Source organism: Lithobates pipiens, unplaced genomic scaffold, assembly GCF_037356315.1.
Source record: "Lithobates pipiens isolate NorthernLeopardFrog02 unplaced genomic scaffold, aLitPip1_a1.2 Scaffold_13, whole genome shotgun sequence".
Classification (NCBI taxonomy): domain Eukaryota; kingdom Metazoa; phylum Chordata; class Amphibia; order Anura; family Ranidae; genus Lithobates; species Lithobates pipiens.
This window is the reverse complement of record NW_027507718.1, coordinates 362,622,914-362,645,365: the sequence shown is the minus strand read 5'-3', so window position 1 is coordinate 362,645,365 and position 22,452 is coordinate 362,622,914. Positions and strand designations below refer to the sequence as shown.

Below are 22,452 nucleotides of genomic sequence, written 5' to 3'. Positions count from 1 at the left end.
CCTTTCAAGCAGAAAGAGCAGGAGCAACGCCAGAACAGCACAGCCGTGTCATGTCATTTTTACCATTTTCACACTTTTTTTTTTTTGAAATGGTAGGGGTACATTTGTACCCATTACCATTTCACACAAGAGGGAGGTCAGGATCTGGGGGTCCCCTTGTTAAAGGGGGCTTCCAGATTCCAATAAGCCCCCCCTGCCTGCAAACCCCCACAACCACTGGGCAAGGGTTGTGGGGATAAGGCCCTTGTCCCCATCAACATGGGGACTTGGTGCTTTGGGGGGGCTACCCCAAAGCTCCCTCCCCTTGTTGAGAGCATGTGGCCTGGTAGGGTTCAGGAGGGGGGGCGCTCTCTCATCCCCCCTGTTTTGCTGCGGCCTGCCCTGCTCAGATAAGGGTCTGGTATGTATTTTAAGGGGGACCCCCATGCCATTTTTTAAAAACATTTTGGTGTGGGGTTCCCCTTAATATCCATACCAGACTTTAAGGGCCTGGTATGGAATTTGGGGGGACCCCCACGCAATTTTGTTTTTAAATTTTGGTGCGGAGTTCCCCCTAATATTCATACCAGATCCAAAGGGCCTGATAATGGACTGTGGGGGAATACCATGCTGTTTTTTTCAATTACTTTTATGTGTATTGACAGGACCAACAATTCATTATAGTTGTAAACACGGGAAACATGCGTCACTTTACAGGCATACTATAGACACCACCCAGGTATGAAACTTAAAGGAATATTTCACTTTTATTGTTTCACTTTAAGCATTATTAAAATCACTGCTCCTGAAAAAATGGCTATTTTTAAAACTTTTTTTTACATTGATACATGTCCCCTGGGGCAAGACCCAGGTCCCCAAACACTTTTTATGACAATACCATGCATATAAGCCTTTAAAATTAGCACTTTTGATTTCTCCCATAGACTTTTAAAGGGTGTTCCGCGGCTTTCGAATTTGCCGCAAACACCCCAAATTGTTCGCTATTCGGCAAACAGGTGAACACCTGATGTCTGATTCCAACTTACATTCAACTCAAACATCAGGTTCATCCCTAGTGTGTGTGTGTGTGCGTGTGTGTATATGTATGTGTGTATGTGTGTATACATATATATAGATAGATAGATAGAGAGAGAGAGAGAGAGAGAGAGAGAGAGAGAGAGAGAGAGAAGGTTATGCCCATAGGTGACCAGTGAAGCCAGCAGCACATGTGAAATGGAGTCACAGATCTAGCAATACACTGCTACAAGGAGGTAAGAATTTCACAAACAAAAATCTGAAAGCTAGATTGTGACATTTATGTCTTTATCAGAGAAATTGTGATGATATACATATTTTTTTATAAAAGCAGAGATACAGTAGATAAGGTACTTAAAAAAAAAAAATTATACCATATTTTTATTAGATGGCAGGTCGTGCTGGAAGAAGAGGTCTGGATCTAGAGGGAAGTGTATACTTCTTCAACATTCCAGTGCCAAAAGTGAAAAAACTTATGAAGTCCAATGTTCCCGAGCTAAGGGGTCAGTTTCCTCTGAGTATATCCCTTGTACTAAGACTAATGCTGCTAGCAGCCAAAGCAGATGACAAAGAGGATGCTAAAGCTAAAGTAAGTTTTTAACACTGTTTACAATTTTATGCAGAAAGGGGAAAAACCTTTACTAAACTGAAAGTAAAAGTAACATTTTGGTCATTTTCCAAGCCAACACTAAGCAGGTGCAGGTCTGCAAAAAAAAAAAAAAAAGACTTGGCCTGCATTGTCTTGTCTTCTGGGAAGTAGATGGGAGTATCAAATTGTGGGCTAAAGTTATCTCTGAATATCAGCAACTGTGGAATTGAGAGGGAGTTGGGCAAGGGGGCTAACATGTTTCATGCTTTATTGGCACTTATGCCAATAATGTATACCAGGAGAGTGGACGTTCCAGGCTGAGGAGTTGGAGGGAGACATCGCCCTGTGTGGAGGCTTCGGTCTGAGATACGCTCTATTGATCCTGGGATCTGGTAAGCGGCCAATCTGTCACATTTCACTTTTTCTGTAAAGCTGTTACCTGCTTGATGATGTGTGGCACCTCTGTCTGAAGAGAGGGTGGAAAGATAGACTGTTGCTGTTTTGTCAATATTGGCTACTGAAATATCTGAAAAAACTTTGAGGTTTAAAACCTATTCGACCCGTGTGTCATATGGACTTATAATTTCAACATTTTCACTTGTTTCATGAGTTGTATAGTATGGACACTTTTTATTATTAATTATTGGTCACCATTTATTTATAAATTTTTCATAATTGGTCATTGGTTATAAGTTTTATTTATTTAGCAGGGACGTTAGTTCGGGCACGGAAATTTGTATTTCTGGTGGCTCATTTATTTATTTATTTATTTATATAATTGATTGATATTTCGGGTTTCAGGTCTATTTGACCTGTGTGTCGTGTAGACCTTTAATCCCACTATTTTCATTTATTTTATGAGTTGTGCAGCAGGGACACTCTTAATAGTTATTTTATCACTGATTATTGATTTTTATTCAGTAGGGGTGAATGGCACATTAGTCGGGGCATGGAAGTTTGTATTCCAGTTGCTCATTTGTTCTCTTGATTCATCCAGTTTGCACAATTGAAGTTTTCTTTCACTTACATATAAACCCCTATATTCAGATTTTTTTAATTGCAGCATCTGTTTGCTTTTTCACACAAAGAGGAGGTTGAAGTGATTCATATTCTCATTTGGTGTTTACACCAATTAATATAGGTTAATTTAAGGTTCACTGGTTAGCGCGGATATTTCCCTTGTAACCCTTATGTTATCACGCAGGACACCTGCATGCGGCAAGCCATCACTCCTGAACAGAGGCTAGTCGCCACATTGCGGTTCTTGGCGACGGGGAAAAGTCTGCAGGACATCAAGTTCTCGACAGGCATCTCCCCCCCCCCCCCCCCAGGCTCTGGGGATCATTATTCCAGAGACCTGTTCTGCCATCATTCAGGTCCTGCAGAAGGACTTTATTAGGACTATTATAAGTTTTATTCTTTAACATCACATTATATGTATTTAATGTTTGCTAATGTATTGTATTTATTTCATCATTCCTTAATTACCATGGTTGTAATATGCTATGAATGTCCTCTCTGACCTCATACATGCTGGAAGTTTTTAAACTTCCTTTTTTGGCCTTTATGCATATTTACCTTCACTAACCTCCCCAGCATGCTGTCCTGGGCCCATACACACCTAGCCTAGTCACTTAACAATGTATTTTCTCAGCTCCATAGTAATGCTTTACCCTAAACACCCCCTAAAATGTATACAAATGTTATTTGTGTCCTTAAATTCAGGCAGAGTGCCAGAGGCTTTTTTGGGGGTACCAAAATGATTTGGAACCCTCTCTCCCCCCAACCGCTAAGTCAACCGATTCCAATCCTCTATCTGCTGATTTTGCCAAACCTATACACACTATCCCTACCTCTTCTGTGGTCATATTTATGGATGAATTCACCAAAGCATGTAGAGAAAGGGCCTGCCTGAATACTTTTAAATGGTACTGTTTAAAATGTTGTTCTCCTATTATCTTGATAGGTAATTTCAGAATGTAAAACTGTGCTTCCATTTGTACAGTGTGTATTTTTTTATTTTTGTATTATGACACTTCTTACCTGTCCATTGGGATGCCAATAGTGTATGTAAGGAGGGGCTGGCCACAGTAACACATTATTTATTCATTAAGCTCTCAATGAAGTGGAGAGGGTTACCTGTCCAAAACATCTCCCACCCCCTAAAATGTTTACAATGGGCCATCGGGGGGGACGGGACTCTGATAAGTGGACCTTATACTTGTGTCTAATCTGCTTGCAATGTTTATCTGCAAAATGACTATTATTTTTTCTTGTATGATTCCACAGTTTCCTTCAACGCCACAGGAATGGCAGACTGTGGCATCCCACTTTGCCGATTGTTGGGACTTTCCCAACTGTGGAGGAGCAATTGATGGGAAACAAGTCCACATAATTCCACCCCCCAACTCTGGGTCATACTATTATAACTATAAGCGGTTTAATAGTATTGTGATGTTGGCGTGGTGTCGGCGATATGAGTTCCTCTACGTGGGGAAGAATGGCAGGATGTCGGATGGTGGAGTCATCACCCAGATGGAGTTCTACAGGCATCTCCAGAGTGGTGGCTTGGGATTGCCACCTCCATAAAAGGGAACATTGAAGGACTCCCATTTGTGTTTGATGCTGATGAAGCATTTGGTCTGGGTGAACACCTGATGCGGCCATTCCCCACGAGGACAGAAGAAAAAGAGAAGCATCACAGAGCGGGAGCCTCTCATTGCACAGAGCAGCCCGAGAACGAAGAAGAGACGCTGTGGAGGAAGATGCCGGATGAGAACACTGGAGCAAGAAGAAGATGGAGGCAGGACACTTTGATCGGATATCGGTGGTTCACACGATAAGCTGTCGGGGATCCCTAGGAGACTACCCCTGTTCTTAGTACTATATACTGGCGTCTGGCTATTTTAATACCCTTGCCTCAAGTAGTTCCATTATGGTCCGAATATGGCTTAATTATCATCCCTTTCTGGCTCTCTATTTCCGTAGTTTATTGAGCGTTGGCTCCATTCAGTACCCGGTGAAGTTTTTTTCTGGGATCTCCTAACATATCAATATATTAACCCCTTGGGTTTGGCTTCTTACATAATATATACAGTCATTAGTGGATTTGTTCCAATCCATTTTTCCTTGTTTATGGAATATTCCTCTAGCGAGTTCCTACATTATTCATCAGTCACATTAACCACTTCCCGGCCGGCGCACGCCGATGTACGCCGGCAGAATGGCACGGGCAGGCATATTGGCGTACCCGCAATCGTCTCACAGGACGGCTGAACGGGGAGATGCCATTGTAAACAGCATCTTCCCATTCTGCCTAGCAACAAGTGACGTTGATCTCTGCTCCATGTGATTGGAGCAGAGATCAGTGTTCACTAACACAAAACCCAGCCCCCCACAGTTAGTAACACGCCCCTAGGAACACTTAACCCCTACACTGCCACCCCCTGGTTAACCCCTTCCCTGCCAGTGTCATTTACACAGGAATCAATGCATTTGTATAGCACTGATTGCTGTATAATTGACAATGTTCCCAAAAATGTGTCAAAAATGTCTGATGTGTCTGCCATAATGTCACAGTCACAATAAAAATCGCTGATTGCCGTCATTAGTAGTAAAAAAAATTATTAATAAAAATACCATAAAACTATCCCCTATTTTGTAAACGCTATAACTTTTACGCAAAGCAATCAATCGCTTATTGTGATTTTTTTTTTTTTTACAAAAAATATGTAGAAGAATACGTATCGGCCTAAACTGAGGGGGAAAAAACATTTTTTTTATATATTTTTGGGGGATATTTATTATATTTTAACAAAAAGTAAAAAATAATGCATTTTTTTTTTCAAAATTGTCGCTCTATTTTTGTTTATAGCACAAAAAATAAAAACCGCAGGGGGTGATCAAATACTACCAAAAGAAAGCTCTATTTGTGGGAAAAAAATGACATAAATTTTGTTTGGGAGCCACGTCGCACGACCGCGAAATTGTCAGTTAAAATGACGCAGTGCAGAATCACAAAAAGTGGTCTGGTCTTAAGCCAGCAAAATGGACCGGTCTGAAAATGGTTAAGCTTCAGAAGAAGCATTTTGAGAGACGCGAAACATATCGAGCATAATATTGTCACTCAACCCTCATTGATGCTCCACTACTTTTGGATTACCCTTTATTCCACTCTTTGGATGATTATGTGGTTGTTCCACGAATATTAGAGTATTTACATTATATCTAAGTGGTAAAACAATTGAGGAATAATTGGTGTGGATGTCTGATGATGTTCTTTTTTGACTTTTGACTTTTTTTACTGACTATTGTTTTGTTTTTGTAATATTTTTGTAAATAAAAAGATTTTTTAATTACTTAGTTGTTATAATCCGTGCCTAAAAAGTCGATAGCCCACATATAGTGTGTGTGTGTGTGTGTGTGTGTGTGTGTGTGTGTGTATATATATATATATATATATATATATATATATATATATATATATATATATATATATATATATATATATATATATATATATATATATATATAATGTGTATATAAAAACCATATCCCATAGAGCACCTATTTTGGGCAGTTATTTGTCACTCAGCCTGTTTACAACTAAGAAAAAAGGGCCAGTTAATTGGCCAACTTTTTTTTTTTTCTTTTTTTTTTTAATGTTTTATTGGGTTTTGTACATTACATTGGCAAGTAGCAAATTAATTTTGAGGCATATACAGTCATGTAATAAAAATAAAATAAGAAAGAGTCCAGTAGCCAGATTGGGTAGTCAGCCAGTCCAGAGTTCATTAACCAGATCGGGTAATCAGCCAGTCCAAAGTCAGGGATCCAAGGAGAGCAACTGCAAGCAGGATAAGAAGCCAGGAGGGATGTCAGCAAGCCAGTCTTGAAACAAACAGCAGGAGATGGTTCCTTGTGATGTGACCAACATGAAGGCAAAGGAGAAGTGAGCTGGAAGGCTTTAAATAGGCAGGTCAGACGAGCATCATCGGGAACAGCTGGTAACTGGAAAGTGAAGAGAGCTGGCAATTAGCAAACAGCTGAGCGGCCAGCCCAGAGGAGGAAGGGCTAAGCCAGCCCTGACAATAACATTAATACAACATCATGATGAAGCGACAGTGTAAACCTTAATACCTTCAGGAGTGGAAGCAACGTTTGGACTAGTACATTAGTAATCAGATATTGAGCTAGTGTCATGGGAGGGATGCCTAACACAGGCATCCAGCACAGAGTAAACAGATCAATGGGCTGCACTAAAGGAATCAGGCTCAAAAGGTAAGTGAAAATATAAATATTTATTAAGGAAAAACACACGTGCAAACCAAACACAGCAAACCATAAACAAGCAAGAACACAAATAATACACAGCAAACCCCAAAAACCCTGAACTAACTAACTATATTTACACATGGAAAGGGAACACATATAACAAGGCAGGGATGAGAGACAAGGGGAACAGGAGGCCAGGTGGAGGAAGCGGAAGCAAGGGGAGCCAAGGCAGGAATCAGGGGACAAGTCTCAGGAATCAGGTAGGAAACGGAGTCCAGGACAGGAAGCAAATCAGGAACAGGTTTCAGGCACTGGCTCAGATCAGGCGGGGACAAGGCTTGCAGGAAGGAATTCTGAAGCCATGAGCCTCAGTGAAGGGCGGGCTTATATACTTCCAAGCAATTCCACTCAGGTGCAGCTAGATTGCTAGAATGTCCATTTGCTGGGAGACACCCGCTGGTGACCACCAGAACTGCAACCTTTGATGGCAAAAGAAACAGTGACACCAGCAGGCGATCCCAGCAACAACACTGTTCCTGACAGTTCCCCCCCCCCCATAGGAGTGGCATCCGGACACTCCATTCTGCCCTTGACCTGACAGTGCATGTAAATGGGGAAAAGTCCAGAAAAGTCTCCCCTGTGACCGCTCTCCGGCCAGAGTCTCTTAACCTACTGGGAGGCGTGCCACCCAAGTCCGACAATGGAACATGTATCCCACCACCAGGGTCTGGAAGTTTAGATCTGGAAATAAAAACAGGCTGGGCAACGTGCTTCGGGTCATCGGGCTGGGCAGCAGGCTCCAGGTCATCAGGCTGGGCAGCAAGCATCGGGTCATCAGGCTGGGCAGTAGGCTTGGCAGCAAGCATCGGGTCATCAGGCTGGGCAGTAGGCTTGGCAGCAAGCACCGAGTCATCAGTCTGGGCAGCAAGCACCAGATCATCAGGCTGGGCAGTAGGCTTGGCAGCAAGCACCGGGTCATCAGGCTGGGCAGCAAACACCGGGTCATCAGCCTGGGCAGTAGGCTTGGCAGCAAGCACCGGGTCATCAGGTGGGGCAGCGAGCTCCGGGTCATCAGGCGGGGCAGAGAGCTCCGGGTCATCAGACTGCAAGGCCGGGACATCAGACTGCAAGGCCGGGACATCAGACTGCAAGGCCGGGACATCAGACTGCAAGGCCGGGACATCAGAATGGAAGGCCGGGACATCAGAATGGAAGGCATCGGACTGGAAGGCCGGGACATCAGACTGCACGGCATCGGACTGGAAGGCCGGGACATCAGACTGCAAGGCATCGGACTGGAAGGCCGGGACATCAGACTGCAAGGCATCGGACTGGAAGGCCGGGACATCAGACTGCAAGGCATCGGACTGGAAGGCCGGGACATCAGACGGCAAGGCATCGGACTGGAAGGCCGGGACATCAGACTGCAAGGCATCGGACTGGAAGGCCGGGACATCAGACTGCAAGGCATCAGACTGGAAGGCCGGGACATCAGACTGCAAGGCATCAGACTGGAAGGCCGGGACATCAGACTGCAAGGCATCAGACTGGAAGGCCGGGACATCAGACTGCAAGGCATCAGACTGGAAGGTCGGGGCATCAGACTGCAAGGCATCAGACTCCAAGGTCGGGGCATCAGACTGCAAGGCATCAGACTCCAAGGTCGGGGCATCAGACTGCAAGGCATCAGACTCCAAGGTCGGGGCATCAGACTGCAAGGCATCAGACTCCAAGGTCGGGGCATCAGACTGCAAGGCATCAGACTCCAAGGTCGGGGCATCAGACTGCAAGGCATCAGACTCCAAGGTCGGGGCATCAGACTGCAAGGCCGGGGCATCAGACTGCAAGGCCGGGGCATCAGACTGCAAGGCATCAGACTGCAAGGCCGGGGCATCAGACTGCAAGGCATCAGACTGGAAGGCCGGGACATCAGACTGCAAGGCATCAGACTGGAAGGCCGGGACATCAGACTGCAAGGCATCAGACTGGAAGGTCGGGGCATCAGACTGCAAGGCATCAGACTCCAAGGTCGGGGCATCAGACTGCAAGGCATCAGACTCCAAGGTCGGGGCATCAGACTGCAAGGCATCAGACTCCAAGGCCGGGGCATCAGACTGCAAGGCCGGGGCATCAGACTGCAAGGCCGGGGCATCAGACTGCAAGGCATCAGACTGCAAGGCCGGGGCATCAGACTGCAAGGCATCAGACTGCAAGGCCGGGGCATCAGACTGCAAGGCATCAGACTGCAAGGCCGGGGCATCAGACTGCAAGGCATCAGACTGCAAGGCCGGGGCATCAGACTGCAAGGCATCAGACTGCAAGGCCGGGGCATCAGACTGCAAGGCATCAGACTGCAAGGCCGGGGCATCAGACTGCAAGGCATCAGACTGCAAGGCCGGGGCATCAGACTGCAAGGCATCAGACTGCAAGGCCAGGGCATCAGACTGCAAGGCATCAGACTGCAAGGCCGGGGCATCAGACTGCAAGGCGTCAGGCTGGAAGGCGTCAGGCTGGAAGGCTGGGACATCAGGCTGGAAGGCGTCAGGCTGGAAGGCCGGGACATCAGGCTGGAAGGCGTCAGGCTGGAAGGCCGGGACATCAGGCTGGAAGGCGTCAGGCTGGAAGGCCGGGACATCAGGCTGGAAGGCATCGGACTGGAAGGCCGAGCCATCAGGCTGGAAGGCGTCGGACTGGAAGGCCGAGACATCAGGCTGGAAGGCGTCGGGCTGGAAGGCTGAGACATCAGGCTGGAAGGCGTCGGGCTGGAAGGCCGAGACATCAGGCTGGAAGGCGTCGGACTGGAAGGCCGAGACATCAGGCTGGAAGGCGTCGGGCTGGAAGGCCGAGACATCAGGCTGGAAGGCGTCGGGCTGGAAGGCCGAGACATCAGGCTGGAAGGCGTCAGGCTGGAAGGCCGAGACATCAGGCTGGAAGGCGTCGGGCTGGAAGGCCGAGACATCAGGCTGGAAGGCGTCGGGCTGGAAGGCCGAGACATCAGGCTGGACAACAGGCAGAGACACTGGCACAACAGGCTGAACAGCAGGCATTGGAACATCAGGCGTGGAGGCAGAAGTGGGTGATGACAGAATGGTATGGGTTGGGAAAAACTTCAGTTTCTTTTTGGTTTTAGCAACTGAAGATTTGTATGTGGGTACAGGGCTGTAAGTAGTGGATGCAGCTGGTAAGAGCGAAGAGTGGAAGGATGGTAAAACAGAGGGAGCAGATCTTGAGGGGAGATTCAATGGAACTGATGAAGGCAGCCGAGAAGTAGCAGAGGGGTTAAAGGCTGGGTAGGTACAGCAGGAGGAAACAGGGTACTGGTACTTCATTGGTAGCAGGGTGTATTGGTCGGAAATTGTGGTTGTTGGGGATAATAGAGAGGAAGATATCCCAGCAGGCTGGTATCTGGACACAGAAATGGGTGGTTGGGAGCTGACAGAAGCTGAGTACAACAAGCTTGACCAGGCCTGTAATAATGGTTGCACAAAATCAGGTTTGCACACGGTTTGTCTGACCAGAGACTGCACTGAATCAATACATGCTGCAAGCACCTGATGAGGACAAGCTGAGTATTGCTCAAAGAAAAATGCTGAGTCATCTTCCAACAGCCACACCAAAGACTCTACCTGAGCTGCACTAAAAGGGGGTGTATAGTCATCACCTCCACTAGAGGCAAAAGACAGGGCCAACTCTGTACAGATCCGAATCAATGGCTGCACATCCTCAAACAGAAAACTGCCCTGATCAACGAAAACATGGGCTATACGGATACATTCCAGCAGTTGCTCTCTAGTGTATTCACCTAATGTCTGATGACAAAAATCTCTGTCATCTGTTGCCAGAAGCGAAAGATACAGGATATCTTCCAGATGCATCTTTCTTGGCAATAGCAAGTGCAAATGGCTTCAGAATTCTGTCATGGGAGGGATGCCTAACACAGGCATCCAGCACAGAGTAAACAGATCAATGGGCTGCATTAAAGGAATCAGGCTCAAAAGGTAAGTGAAAATATAAATATTTATTAAGGAAAAAGACACACGTGCAAACCAAACACAGCAAACCATAAACAAGCAAGAACACAAATAATACACAGCAAACCCCAAAAACCCTGAACTAACTAACTATATTTACACATGGGAAGGGAACACATATAACAAGGCAGGGATGAGAGACAAGGGGAACAGGAGGCCAGGTGGAGGAAGCGGAAGCAAGGGGAACCAAGGCAGGAATCAGGGGACAAGTCTCAGGAACCAGGTAGGAAACAGAGTCCAGGACAGGAAGCAAATCAGGAACAGGTTTCAGGCACTGGCTCAGATCAGGCGGGGACAAGGCTTGCAGGAAGGAATTCTGAAGCCATGAGCCTCAGTGAAGGGCGGGCTTATATACTTCCAAGCAATTCCACTCAGGTGCAGCTAGATTACTAGAATGTCCATTTGCTGGGAGACACCCGCTGGTGACCACCAGAACTTCAACCTTTGATGGCAAAAGAAACAGTGACACCAGCAGGCGATCCCAGCAACAACACTGTTCCTGACAGCTAGCTACAGCAGTGGTGGTGGGTGAGATTGACAGATATGGATAAGAAGGAATTATGACCGCCAAAGAGCTTCAAGGGTTTGCATTCGTGGTTCTGGGTGGAAAAAAAGCAGGGGGTTCAGACAGGTTGGATAGTTTGAGGATGCCTAGGGAATTTGTAAGGTCTTGTTTGAGATACCAGTCTGTATAGCGTAATGGTTGCATGAGTTTTTGTAGATCCTTTTGGGTGAACTTGTGTTCCATGAATTTACATCATCTCTTGAAGAATTGTGAGGTGGAGCAAAAGTTCAACCCAATGGTCTAGTCTCTCCAGATAGAAGAGCGATAAGAGGGCTTTTTTCACAGGCGGTATATTTGGCAGTGTTGACTTGATCCAATGAGACATGATAGTTCTGCAGGCAACCAGGAGGCAGATATGAGTCCAGTGGGAGATGTTGAGTGGATTCTTTGATGGCGATGTGGATAAGGGTAGTTCACAGCTGAACAGGCATATAAGGTGATGCCGTATTTTAGTGATCTTGTAGATAAAATTCAGTACAGAATCCCAATATGTGTTGATGGATTGGCACCCCCAGAGGCAGTGAAGCAATGTGGGGTGCGGTGTGGAACACCAGGGGCACCGCTCTTGGGTTGTTTCTGCCCTATTGATGCAGAAAGGATAGTATGCCCTGTAGATCATTTTGAATTGCGTTTCACGCCATGTTTTGGGGATTTGGTAAATTTGTGTACTTGCCTGTATCCTACAAGGATTTTCTCCGGAAGATCATTGTCATCGAATATATTTTAGACCATTGTAGACATGTCACTGGAGAAGTGGTCGAGGGGGTGTACATCTCACCTAGGTTGCTACACAGTGTGAGATGGTAAGTCCAGGATGGATCAGTTTCTCAGCAGCAATATGCTGCTGAGTTGTTATTTAATCTTGCCGGGCCTGGGTTTATATGGAATGGCAGGTAGGTTTGGTAGAGGGACCTGTCATTCCACACACCCCCCCGGTCCAGTTCTGGGTTTTGGATCAGGTGAGCTTTGATCCTAATTAGCCTGGGAAGGTAAAGGCTCTGCGGGGCCTGCAGGTGCTCCCTCTCAGCCTGGGAATGAACAGTCTGTGTGTTGGAGGAAGCTGCGAGCGCAGCCACTGCTGGAGCTAAAACCCACCCTGCGATATCCAGGCGAAAGACGCTGTGTTTATAAGTATCAGATAGGTGAGAAGAACCTGTTAGTAAGCGCCCAGCCGGGCTAGGTTGTTTTTTTTTATTTTATTTATTTCTGTTGTACTTAAAAGCACGGTGTTGCCGTATATTTTTGTTTGTTGGACTGTTTGTACCACGAATAAACGCCAAGGTCTGCTTTATAAATTCCAAGTCTGCTGTGAACTGTGTCCAAACTCACCCTACCCCGGGAAGATCCCCTACAATTGGTGGAGAATTCGGGCAACACGGTTGCTAGGGGCAACGGTAAGGGCAGACTTGGCTACAGCTGCTTATGTCCTGGGTGAAAGCTGCAACTACACTCCAAGAACGATCCAGCAACATGGAGGAGATGCTGAAGCAGTTTATGCAAGTGAGTTTGCAACAACAGCAGGCTCAGACAGAGGCCAATAGATGACATGAACAGTCCATGGCTGCACAACAGCAGATGCATAAAGAAGAGTTGCAAGCTTTGCGCCAAAGCCAACAACAACTTATCGAGCACCTGATAGTAAATCGAGAGGCGCCTGTGGTTGCTAATCCACCCACAGTGGAGGGAGCCGCTCCAGAGATTTTTTTTGGGAGAAGGACTGTGCAGCAAGCGCTGCAAAAGATGACTGCTGAGGACGATGTTGAGGCCTATCTAACAGTATTTGAGCGCGTGGCTGAGCGAGAGAAGTTACCAGCCGCTGAGTGGGCAGAGGTAATTGCGCCCTATTTAACAGGTGAACCTCAAAAGGCCTACTATGACCTCAGTGAGCAAGAGGTTAAGGACTATACTCGGCTAAAAGAGGAGGTACTTGCCCGACTAGGAGTTACTACTGCAGTCCGTGCCCGGAGGGTACGCAACTGGAGCTACAGTCTGGACAAATCAGCGAGGTCCCAGATGTATGACCTAATCCATTTGGCAAGAAAGTGGTTGGAGCCAGACACTTCTACTCCTGCACAAATCCTAGAGAAGGTCGTGATGGATCGCTACCTCCGAGCGCTTCCTACTGACCTGCAACGCTGGGTGGGACAAGGTGATCCTAAGAATGCAAACGAACTTGTCAACCTTGTCGAGAGGTTCCAGGCGACTGAGGACTACCTCCGTGATGTTCCTGCAGCATCTTCACCTCCCCGGAGCGCCAGATCTGTGCCGTCAGCTGGTAAGAGACTTCCATCTATTGGGGGAGTGTGGAGGGGTGCTGATGGAGGGAAAAGGGCTCAAGTGGTGTCTCAGGGACAAAAGACTGGTGATGGTCCCGGGTGGCTAAGGGGCTCTAAAAAGGACTCCTTGCCAAAGAGACCAGGCCCTATCCAGTGTTGGAGATGCCATGAGGCGGGACACGTGTCTGCCCATTGCCCTCTTACCACTGAACCCATGGAGTGTGACGCTAGCCGGCGTCAGTCGCTATTTGCGGAACCATCTTGTGCTGCAGTTCCTGGACTAGAGACTGAACCGCAAATCTGCAATATTACAATCAATGACCTTCCTGTTAAGGCGTTAATGGACTCGGGAAGCCTCGTAACCTTGGTGCATGCTAGCCTGGTGGCTGGGGACTTAGAGTCTAAAAAGCATATGAGTGTTGTGTGCATACATGGTGATACAAAAGTGTACCCTATAGTGCTGGCTAAAGTCGGGACTGAACAAGGCATCGTACAATATGAAGTGGGTGTGGTTAAAAACCTCATGCATAATGTAATATTGGGGCGCGATTTTCCATTATTCTGGGCTCTCTGGGAAAAAAGAAAAATCCCCAAAAGGAGTGAGGATACCTCTAAGGGGGTTGCCTTGTCCCCTGTGAATGATAAAAGTGTGCAGGATGAAAATGATTGTTTTCCTTTGCAGGTCCTGGCTGGGGAGGAGGAGGCTCCTCCCACTGAGCAAAATATACTAGACTTAGAGGTGTCTAGGGATAATTTTGGCGCTGCACAATTACAGGACCCCACTCTCAAAAATGCGAGAGAGCAGGTTGCTGTTATGAATGGGGTACCTCAGGAACCAGATGCTGAAAAAAGATTTCCACATTTTTCGGTGACTAATGATCTTTTCTATAGAGTCAATAAGATTAAGGATGAGATTGTGGAACAGCTTCTGGTACCTAAGCCGTACCGGCGTCAGGTGCTTGACATGGCACATAACCATGTTCTTGGGGGACACTTGGGGACTGACAAAACGCGAGAGAGGGTTCTCCAGAGGTTTTTTTGGCCGGCGGTATATGAGGACATTAAAAAATACTGCGAGTCGTGCCCCACATGTCAGGTTAGTGCCCCAGTGTCACATTTTCGCAGTCCTTTGGTTTCGCTCCCTATTATAGAGGTGCCTTTTGAGCGTATTGCCATGGATTTAGTGGGTCCCGTTGTAAAGTCAGCTAGAGGACACCAGTATATTTTGGTAGTCATGGATTATGCGACCCGCTATCCTGAGGCTGTACCCTTAAGAAACACTGCATCTAAAACAATTGCGCGTGAGTTGTTTTATATGTTCTCTAGGACTGGGATCCCCAAAGAAATCCTAACTGACCAAGGTACGCCATTTATGTCAAAACTGATGAAGGAATTATGCAAACTATTTAAAGTCTCCCACATCCGTACCTCTGTATACCACCCCCAGACGGACGGATTGGTGGAGAGATTTAATAAAACTTTGAAACATATGTTGAAGAAAGTGGTGGGAAAAGATGGTCGTGACTGGGATCATTTATTACCCTACCACATGTTTGCTATTAGGGAAGTGCCCCAAGCGTCCACAGGGTTCTCACCATTCGAGTTGGTCTATGGTCGTCACCCTAGGGGTCTACTGGACATTGCAAAAGAGACATGGGAGAATGAGTCCACCCCATACAAGAGTGTTATTGAGCATGTAGCACAAATGCAGGACCGTATAGCCACTGTAATGCCCCTGGTAAGGGAACACCTCCAGAGAGCTCAAGAGGCCCAAAGTAGAATTTACAACCGGTCCGCAAGAATCAGGACATTCAACCCAGGCGATAGGGTCCTTATACTAGTCCCCACTGTTGAGAGTAAATTCTTGGCGAAGTGGCAAGGTCCTTATGAAATTGTTGAAAAGATCAGTGAGGTGAACTACAAGGTGCACCAACCAGGTAGAAGGAAGCCTTTCCAAGTTTATCACATAAACTTGATCAAGCCCTGGAAAGACAGGGAATCCTTGGTGGCGACAAATACTGTTAATAATTTGTTACCACCAATCCCTCCAGTCAAGGTAGGTGATACTCTATCAGTGTCACAGAAACAGGAGGCTCAGGAATTTTTACAGAAAAACAAAAACAAGTTCTCTGACCTCCCAGGGCGTACCCACCTCATCCATCATCACATTGAAACTGAGCCTAGAAGCAGAGTAAACCTAAAGCCCTATAGGATACCGGAGGCACGTAGGAAAGCCGTATCTGCCGAGGTAAAACGTATGCTTGATCTGGGGGTAATTGAGGTGTCACAGAGTGAATGGTCCAGCCCGATTGTGCTAATCCCAAAGCCCAATGGAACTTGGAGGTTCTGTAACGATTTCAGAAAGTTGAATGAGATCTCCAAGTTCGATGCTTATCCTATGCCCAGGGTAGATGAGTTGATTGAGAAGTTAGGTAACGCCAGGTACATAACCACCCTCGATCTCACAAAGGGCTACTGGCAGATTCCACTTTCTGGTGAGGCTAAAGAGAAAACTGCATTCTACACCCCTGATGGGCTATTCCATTATGTAGTGATGCCATTCGGGTTACATGGAGCGCCTGCAACTTTCCAGAGGTTGATGGACTTGATTCTGCGACCACATCGGGATTACTCAGCCGCCTACCTCGATGATGTGGTCATTTTTAGCCCTGATTGGGAAAGTCACCTCTGTAAGGTACAGGCCGTGTTGGATACCATAAGTGATGCAGGGTTGACCATAAATGCCGAGAAGTGTGCTCTAGCCCTAGAAGAGGCCAAATATCTGGGCTACATTGTTGGGAGAGGATTGATTAAGCCACAGCTAAATAAAATTGAGGCAATACAGAATTGGCCTAGACCCCTGAAAAGGAAACAGGTTAGAGCTTTCCTGGGTATTACGGGTTATTACCGTAGATTTGTGCCGAACTTTGCCTCAGTTGCTGCTCCACTAACTGACCTGACAAAGGGCGGAAAGACAGCAATGGTCACGTGGACCCCAGAGGCCGAGAAGGCTTTCCAAAGCCTTAAGTCTGCCTTGTGCCAACCACCTGTGTTAGTTACCCCCGATTTCAGGCGAGAATTTCTGGTCCAGACAGATGCCTCTAACACAGGCTTAGGTGCAGTACTCTCACAAGTAGTGAATGGTGAGGAGCATCCGGTGACGTACTTGAGTAGAAAACTAACCCCGGCCGAGAAAAATTATGCCATTGTGGAGCGAGAATGTTTGGCAGTGAAGTGGGCCCTAGAATCTTTAAAGTATTACTTGCTAGGCAGGAAATTCAAGTTGGTGACAGACCATGCCCCCCTAACATGGATGAAGTTAAACAAGGAGAGAAATGCAAGAGTGACTAGATGGTTTCTGTCCTTACAAAACTTTAATTTCACTGTGGAACACAGGCCAGGGAACTTACAGGCAAATGCTGACGCATTGTCGAGGGTAAGTTGTCTGTGGGGACAAAAGGCTCAGCCCTCCGGTCTGAAAAAGAGGGGGGGGGGATATGTAGACATGTCACTGGAGAAGTGGTCGAGGGGGTGTACATCTCACCTAGGTTGCTACACAGTGTGAGATGGTAAGTCCAGGATGGATCAGTTTCTCAGCAGCAATATGCTGCTGAGTTGTTATTTAATCTTGCCGGGCCTGGGTTTATATGGAATGGCAGGTAGGTTTGGTAGAGGGACCTGTCATTCCACACACCCCCCCGGTCCAGTTCTGGGTTTTGGATCAGGTGAGCTTTGATCCTAATTAGCCTGTGAAGGTAAAGGCTCTGCGGGGCCTGCAGGTGCTCCCTCTCAGCCTGGGAATGAACAGTCTGTGTGTTGGAGGAAGCTGCGAGCGCAGCCACTGCTGGAGCTAAAACCCACCCTGCGATATCCAGGCGAAAGACGCTGTGTTTATAAGTGTCAGATAGGTGAGAAGAACCTGTTAGTAAGCGCCCAGCCGGGCTAGGTTGTTTTTTTTTATTTTATTTATTTCTGTTGTACTTAAAAGCACGGTGTTGCCGTATATTTTTGTTTGTTGGACTGTTTGTACCACGAATAAACGCCAAGGTCTGCTTTATAAATTCCAAGTCTGCTGTGAACTGTGTCCAAACTCACCCTACCCCGGGAAGATCCCCTACACCATGTTTGGAATGGTTTGAGATGCTATTTGTCTGTTTGGTGGGTGATTAGGTGAGAGTATAGGCTGGAAATGGAGTAATCGTCTCTGTGCAGTACAGTATCAATAAAGGACTTTTGAAGGGGATACGTCCTAGGGCCACAGCAGGATTGTAAATAGTTGACCAACTGGTGGTAGAAGACGTCCGTCGATGGTAAGGAGAATTCCCGTGATAGGGTTTGGAAGGATTTAAACTCACCAGGGTTATTAAGATACAATGAGGTAACTTTAGTAAGACCCTTAGTTCTCCATTTCTCAAAGGCTTTGTGTAAAGTGGACGGGAGAAACATAGGGTTACGTTGGCTTGGGAGATGGCAGGAAATACTTATCTCCAGGCTAAGATTGTGTCAATGATGAATACACTTGACTTGAGGTGGAGTGTTAGTTTGTTAGGATTCGAGTGGGGAATGGCTGATAGGGCATGTGGAAAGGTCAAAGCACCCTCAAGTATGGTATTGGAGTATCTAGATCTGCCAGATATTCAGTCGAGGCCCTGTCTAAGTAGGCAGGTGAGATTGTAAAAATGTATATATTGGGCAGGCCGGCCCCCCTTCAGACTTTGGAAGACAGTTTCTGTAAAGCAATGCGTGATTTTTTTGCAAGACCATATAAAGGCAGACAATACCTTGTGGATTTGTTTTCACATCAGAGTGTTTTAATAGAAGAGGTATGGTCTGCATAGGGTAGAGAAGGCATGCAAATGACACCATTTTAAAAAGGTGGCATCTCCGAAAGAGGGGGAGGGCTGCCCAAGTTTCCAGCTCCTTTACAATTTTGGATATTAATGGCGGGAAGTTAAGTGTATATAAATATGAAGGTTCTCGGCCGATATGAATGCCCAGATATGTTATATGTTGCGTTGCTATGGCAAAAGGGGCCAAGTGTCGCCATTTGATGGATATCCTGGGATGGAGTGACAGAACTTCACTTTTGCCGAAGTTAATTAGAAAGCCTGAGCACAGTCAAAGTCTGGAAGAGTCCTCGGAGTCTGTCAAAGTCTGAGAGGGGGTCAGTGGAAAACAGCAATATGTCATCAGCAAATAGGGCTGATCAGAGCGCGTGGTTACCTACTGTGATGCCACTAACTCCGTCAGGGGAGTTGAGTAGTCTGGATAAAGGCTCGATAGCGATGTTGAAAAGTAGGGGGGAAAGGGGGCATCCATGTCTCATTCCCTTTGTCAGGGGGATCGTATCAGAGATAAATTTGAGAGGTGACCAAACGCGCAGTTGGGGATTTGAACATTTGCTGTAAAAAACGCACAATTGGGCCCGAAAAACCGAAGTAAGCCATCACTCTGAATAACCAGGACAAACTGATATTGTCAAAAGCCTTTTCGGCATGAAGTGATACCGGCGACATCTTGGTCAGGATGTGATCTAGCATATTTTAGTGCCATCAAAACCTTACTTGTATTTAGGTTGGCCGAACGTCCCTGGCCAAAACCAGCTTGAGCTGGGTGTAATAAAGAGGGGAATAGGTGGGCCAGGTGTGATGCAATTATTTTGGATAGGATTTTGACGTTCACATTGATTAATGAGATTGGATAGTATGATGCTGGAAGTGAGGGATCTTTACCTTTTTTAGCGATTTAGTCTAATATGTGGCTATGTTGCTATAGGGAGATAGGGGCCACCGTCCCACATAGCTGCATAGACATGTTTCAGGGTGTCGGGGAGAAAGTCTTTTGTTAACTTATAGAATTTGGTGATATATACATCTGGGCCTGGGGCTTTGGCACATGCCAAAGTTTTGATCGTCCATTGGATGTCCGCTATGGTGATGGGCACGTTAAGAGCTTCTAAATGAATCTCCTGAAGCTTGAGAAAACCTTATCTTAGCTAGGAGAGCTTCGGTAGTCGGTTGGTCATTCGGGTCCGCAGAGTATAGAGTAGTGTAATAGTCTGCTAGTAGTTAACTTTTTTCAGTAGGTGAGGAAACTAGTGCGCCAGCCGTATTTTTCAAGCCAGAGATATGGGTGGGTCATCTTGGCCCTGTGCAGAGCTTCGCCAGCAGTTTGCCTGCCTTGTTACCAAACCTATGAAAGTGTAGAGTAGGTGGTTTTAGCTACCTCTTGTTGCTCAGCCCATAGGTCTAATTTGCGTTTGGCTTTTCTCCAGGTGTGTATGTTGCCAGGTGTATGGTTAAGTGTAAGTAGTTTGTGCGCTGAGCATAGAGCTTCACTAGCTCGCATGTAGTGAAGTTTGGCATATCTTAAATTGGGTGGTATAAGAAATGATTTTCCCCCTCATGAAGGCTTTGTCAGCCTCCCAGAAGAGATTTGGTTCAGCAAGGTGTGTCGTGTTTGTAGAGGCATATTCTGTCCATGCTTCATAGAGCATGTGGCGAAAGTCTGCTAGGTAGCAAGGGAAGCGCCATATGAGCGAGGGAGAAGAGAGTTGGGTATTGATCATGTGTATTTTGACAGGGCTGTGATCTGAGATTCTGGCATCATTGATTTTCCAAGTCGCATAGCGTTGGTAGAAATGCGGGAGAGGCAAAAAAATTGTCGATGCGGGAGAAGGAGTTGTGGGGGGGGAGTAAAAGGTACATCCTCGGTCTGTCAGGTGTGTAAACCGCTATACATCTATCAAGTGCATGGAAGCGATGGACTGTACTAGGGGTGTCGAGGCTGGAGTTGGTGTGGTAGTTTTGGTTGTCCTATGGGTCAGGTCAGCTAGGGTGGACATGACCAAGTTAAAGTCCCCGCCTACTGAGTGCAGAGTCTCTGGGGCATCTAGTATCCATTTCACCATGTGTTGTTACTTCCTTGTTCGCTAGGGTCATATGTAATGTAATTTTGCAGCCTGTCAGGTTAGTCTTAATATCCTTGATAGTATGTGTCAGGCTTTTGTGTAGGGTGGCTACTCGGGCTTTACGTCCCATGGCGGGTGAGCTGTGTCTAAGAATTGACATGCGCTTACTTGGAGAGCGAAGCCCCTTAACGTTCCATGACACAATCTTTAGGTGAGTCCCAGCGGTTGAAGAGGCTGGTGTGGAGGGTTGTATTGAGTTTGAAGTGTGCAATAAAGCCTCCCTTTGGGCATTGCGCCATCAATCCGAGAGTCACTAAAGTATTGTAGGTTTCCTGAGGGCATAGGTACAAAACAGGTAATTGTGATAATCACATACATAAAACTAAAACGATAAAAGAACAACAGAACAGAGGTCAGGTGCAAAAAACACCTAACAGACAGCAAATACTTCATTTTTTTTCCACATGAGGGTAAACTGCATGGAAGAGCCCCGCCATTCGCCTGCTCCTCTCCTAGGGATGAAGTGTAAGCTTCAGAGGGGGAAAGAAGGGGGGAGAAGAAGGGGCTACAGGGTGGGGGAGAAAGGGGGGTAAAGGGGTGATTGCTACTTGAGAGGGTTAGTTGGGTATTGAGGCAGAACAGAGTGGAGGGTTTAGGTTCTGGGGAGTTTCAGCTCAAGGGTCATCTCAAAGAGGGAGCAGGATAATTGGCTAACAGCAAGTACCTTAAAGGTGACTGTGTGTGTGTATAGCTGGCATCCTAGGTAGTTAAAGAGAGAAAATAAGAAACAAAGGGATAAAAACACCAGCGCTTAAATATAGGTGGTGTAGGGTATTAGCCCAGTATGTGGAGCAGAGAGTCCAAACAATGTAGAAATAAAAACAGTGGTGTGGGAGATGAAAAAAGAGGGGTGATGATATTACCTGGAGTCCACAGAAAGTTAGTCTCTGAGGTTTTTTTCAATGATTGCGGGAAAGATCCGCTTGGTGGGTAAAGCGAATGCGTTTGAAGGGTGGCTTGGTTGGGCTGCTGTGTTTGCGGGATACAGAGGGAGAAGTAGCCAGTGACGATGAGGAACCTTCTGCAGAGTGTGTGTTCCATTTCTGTGCCAAATGCAGCAAGGTACTGATCTGCTTCATCAGGCGAGGTAAAAGTGAGGTCTTCCCCCAGAGTGCATTTGGATACGCAGGATAGTCGGATAGGTCAGGGAGAATTTCTCTTGATTGTGATATAAAGTTGAGCAGATTGTGGAGAAAGCTTTACGTTGTTTCATCACCTCCATTGAGTAGTCTGCAAAAAGTTCTTGCGCCATCCACAGATAGGGAGCACATGCGGTGTAATGCCTGCTTAATGGTGTTTAATGGTGTTTTTGTTGGCGTAGTTAAGATACTTAACGATGACATGACGGTTTGGCACGACTTTCCGCATTCTCACCAATGCGATGGGCGCGTACAATGGTGCAGGGTATGCGGAGCCCCAGTTGTTCAGGAATGATTTTAACGCATATATTTGGGAGCTGGATGTTGGCTACTGATTCTGGCTACTGATTCTGGCAGTCCAATTATGTGCAAATTGTTCCTTCTGGAACAATTTGTCCCGTTTGTCCTATATTTACCTGTTTTCAGCAGTTATGCAGACTATTACCGCAGTGTTTAGTGGCATCATTTTCCTGGGATGATATTCTGTCTTCCATTTGCGTTAGTCTCTGGGCTTGGGCCTGCACTTCCACATGGAGCTGTTCTAGCCCCCTGTGTACAGCGGTGTCCACAGTGGCAGTCAGAGTGGGTCCCAGC

General features: G+C 46.5%; 1 protein-coding gene across 2 annotated transcripts in view; it reads left to right on the top strand.

Moving 5' to 3' along the window:
* LOC143975136 (putative ATP-dependent RNA helicase DDX60) overlaps positions 1 to 22,452 on the top strand; it is a 595,575-nt gene that overhangs the window by 417,029 nt on the left and 156,094 nt on the right. For both annotated transcript variants that reach the window (XM_077477174.1, XM_077477173.1), the window contains exon 31: positions 1,403 to 1,603. In XM_077477174.1, the coding sequence (XP_077333300.1) occupies positions 1,403 to 1,603 (201 nt within the window). The remainder of the gene's footprint in view (positions 1 to 1,402; positions 1,604 to 22,452) is intronic.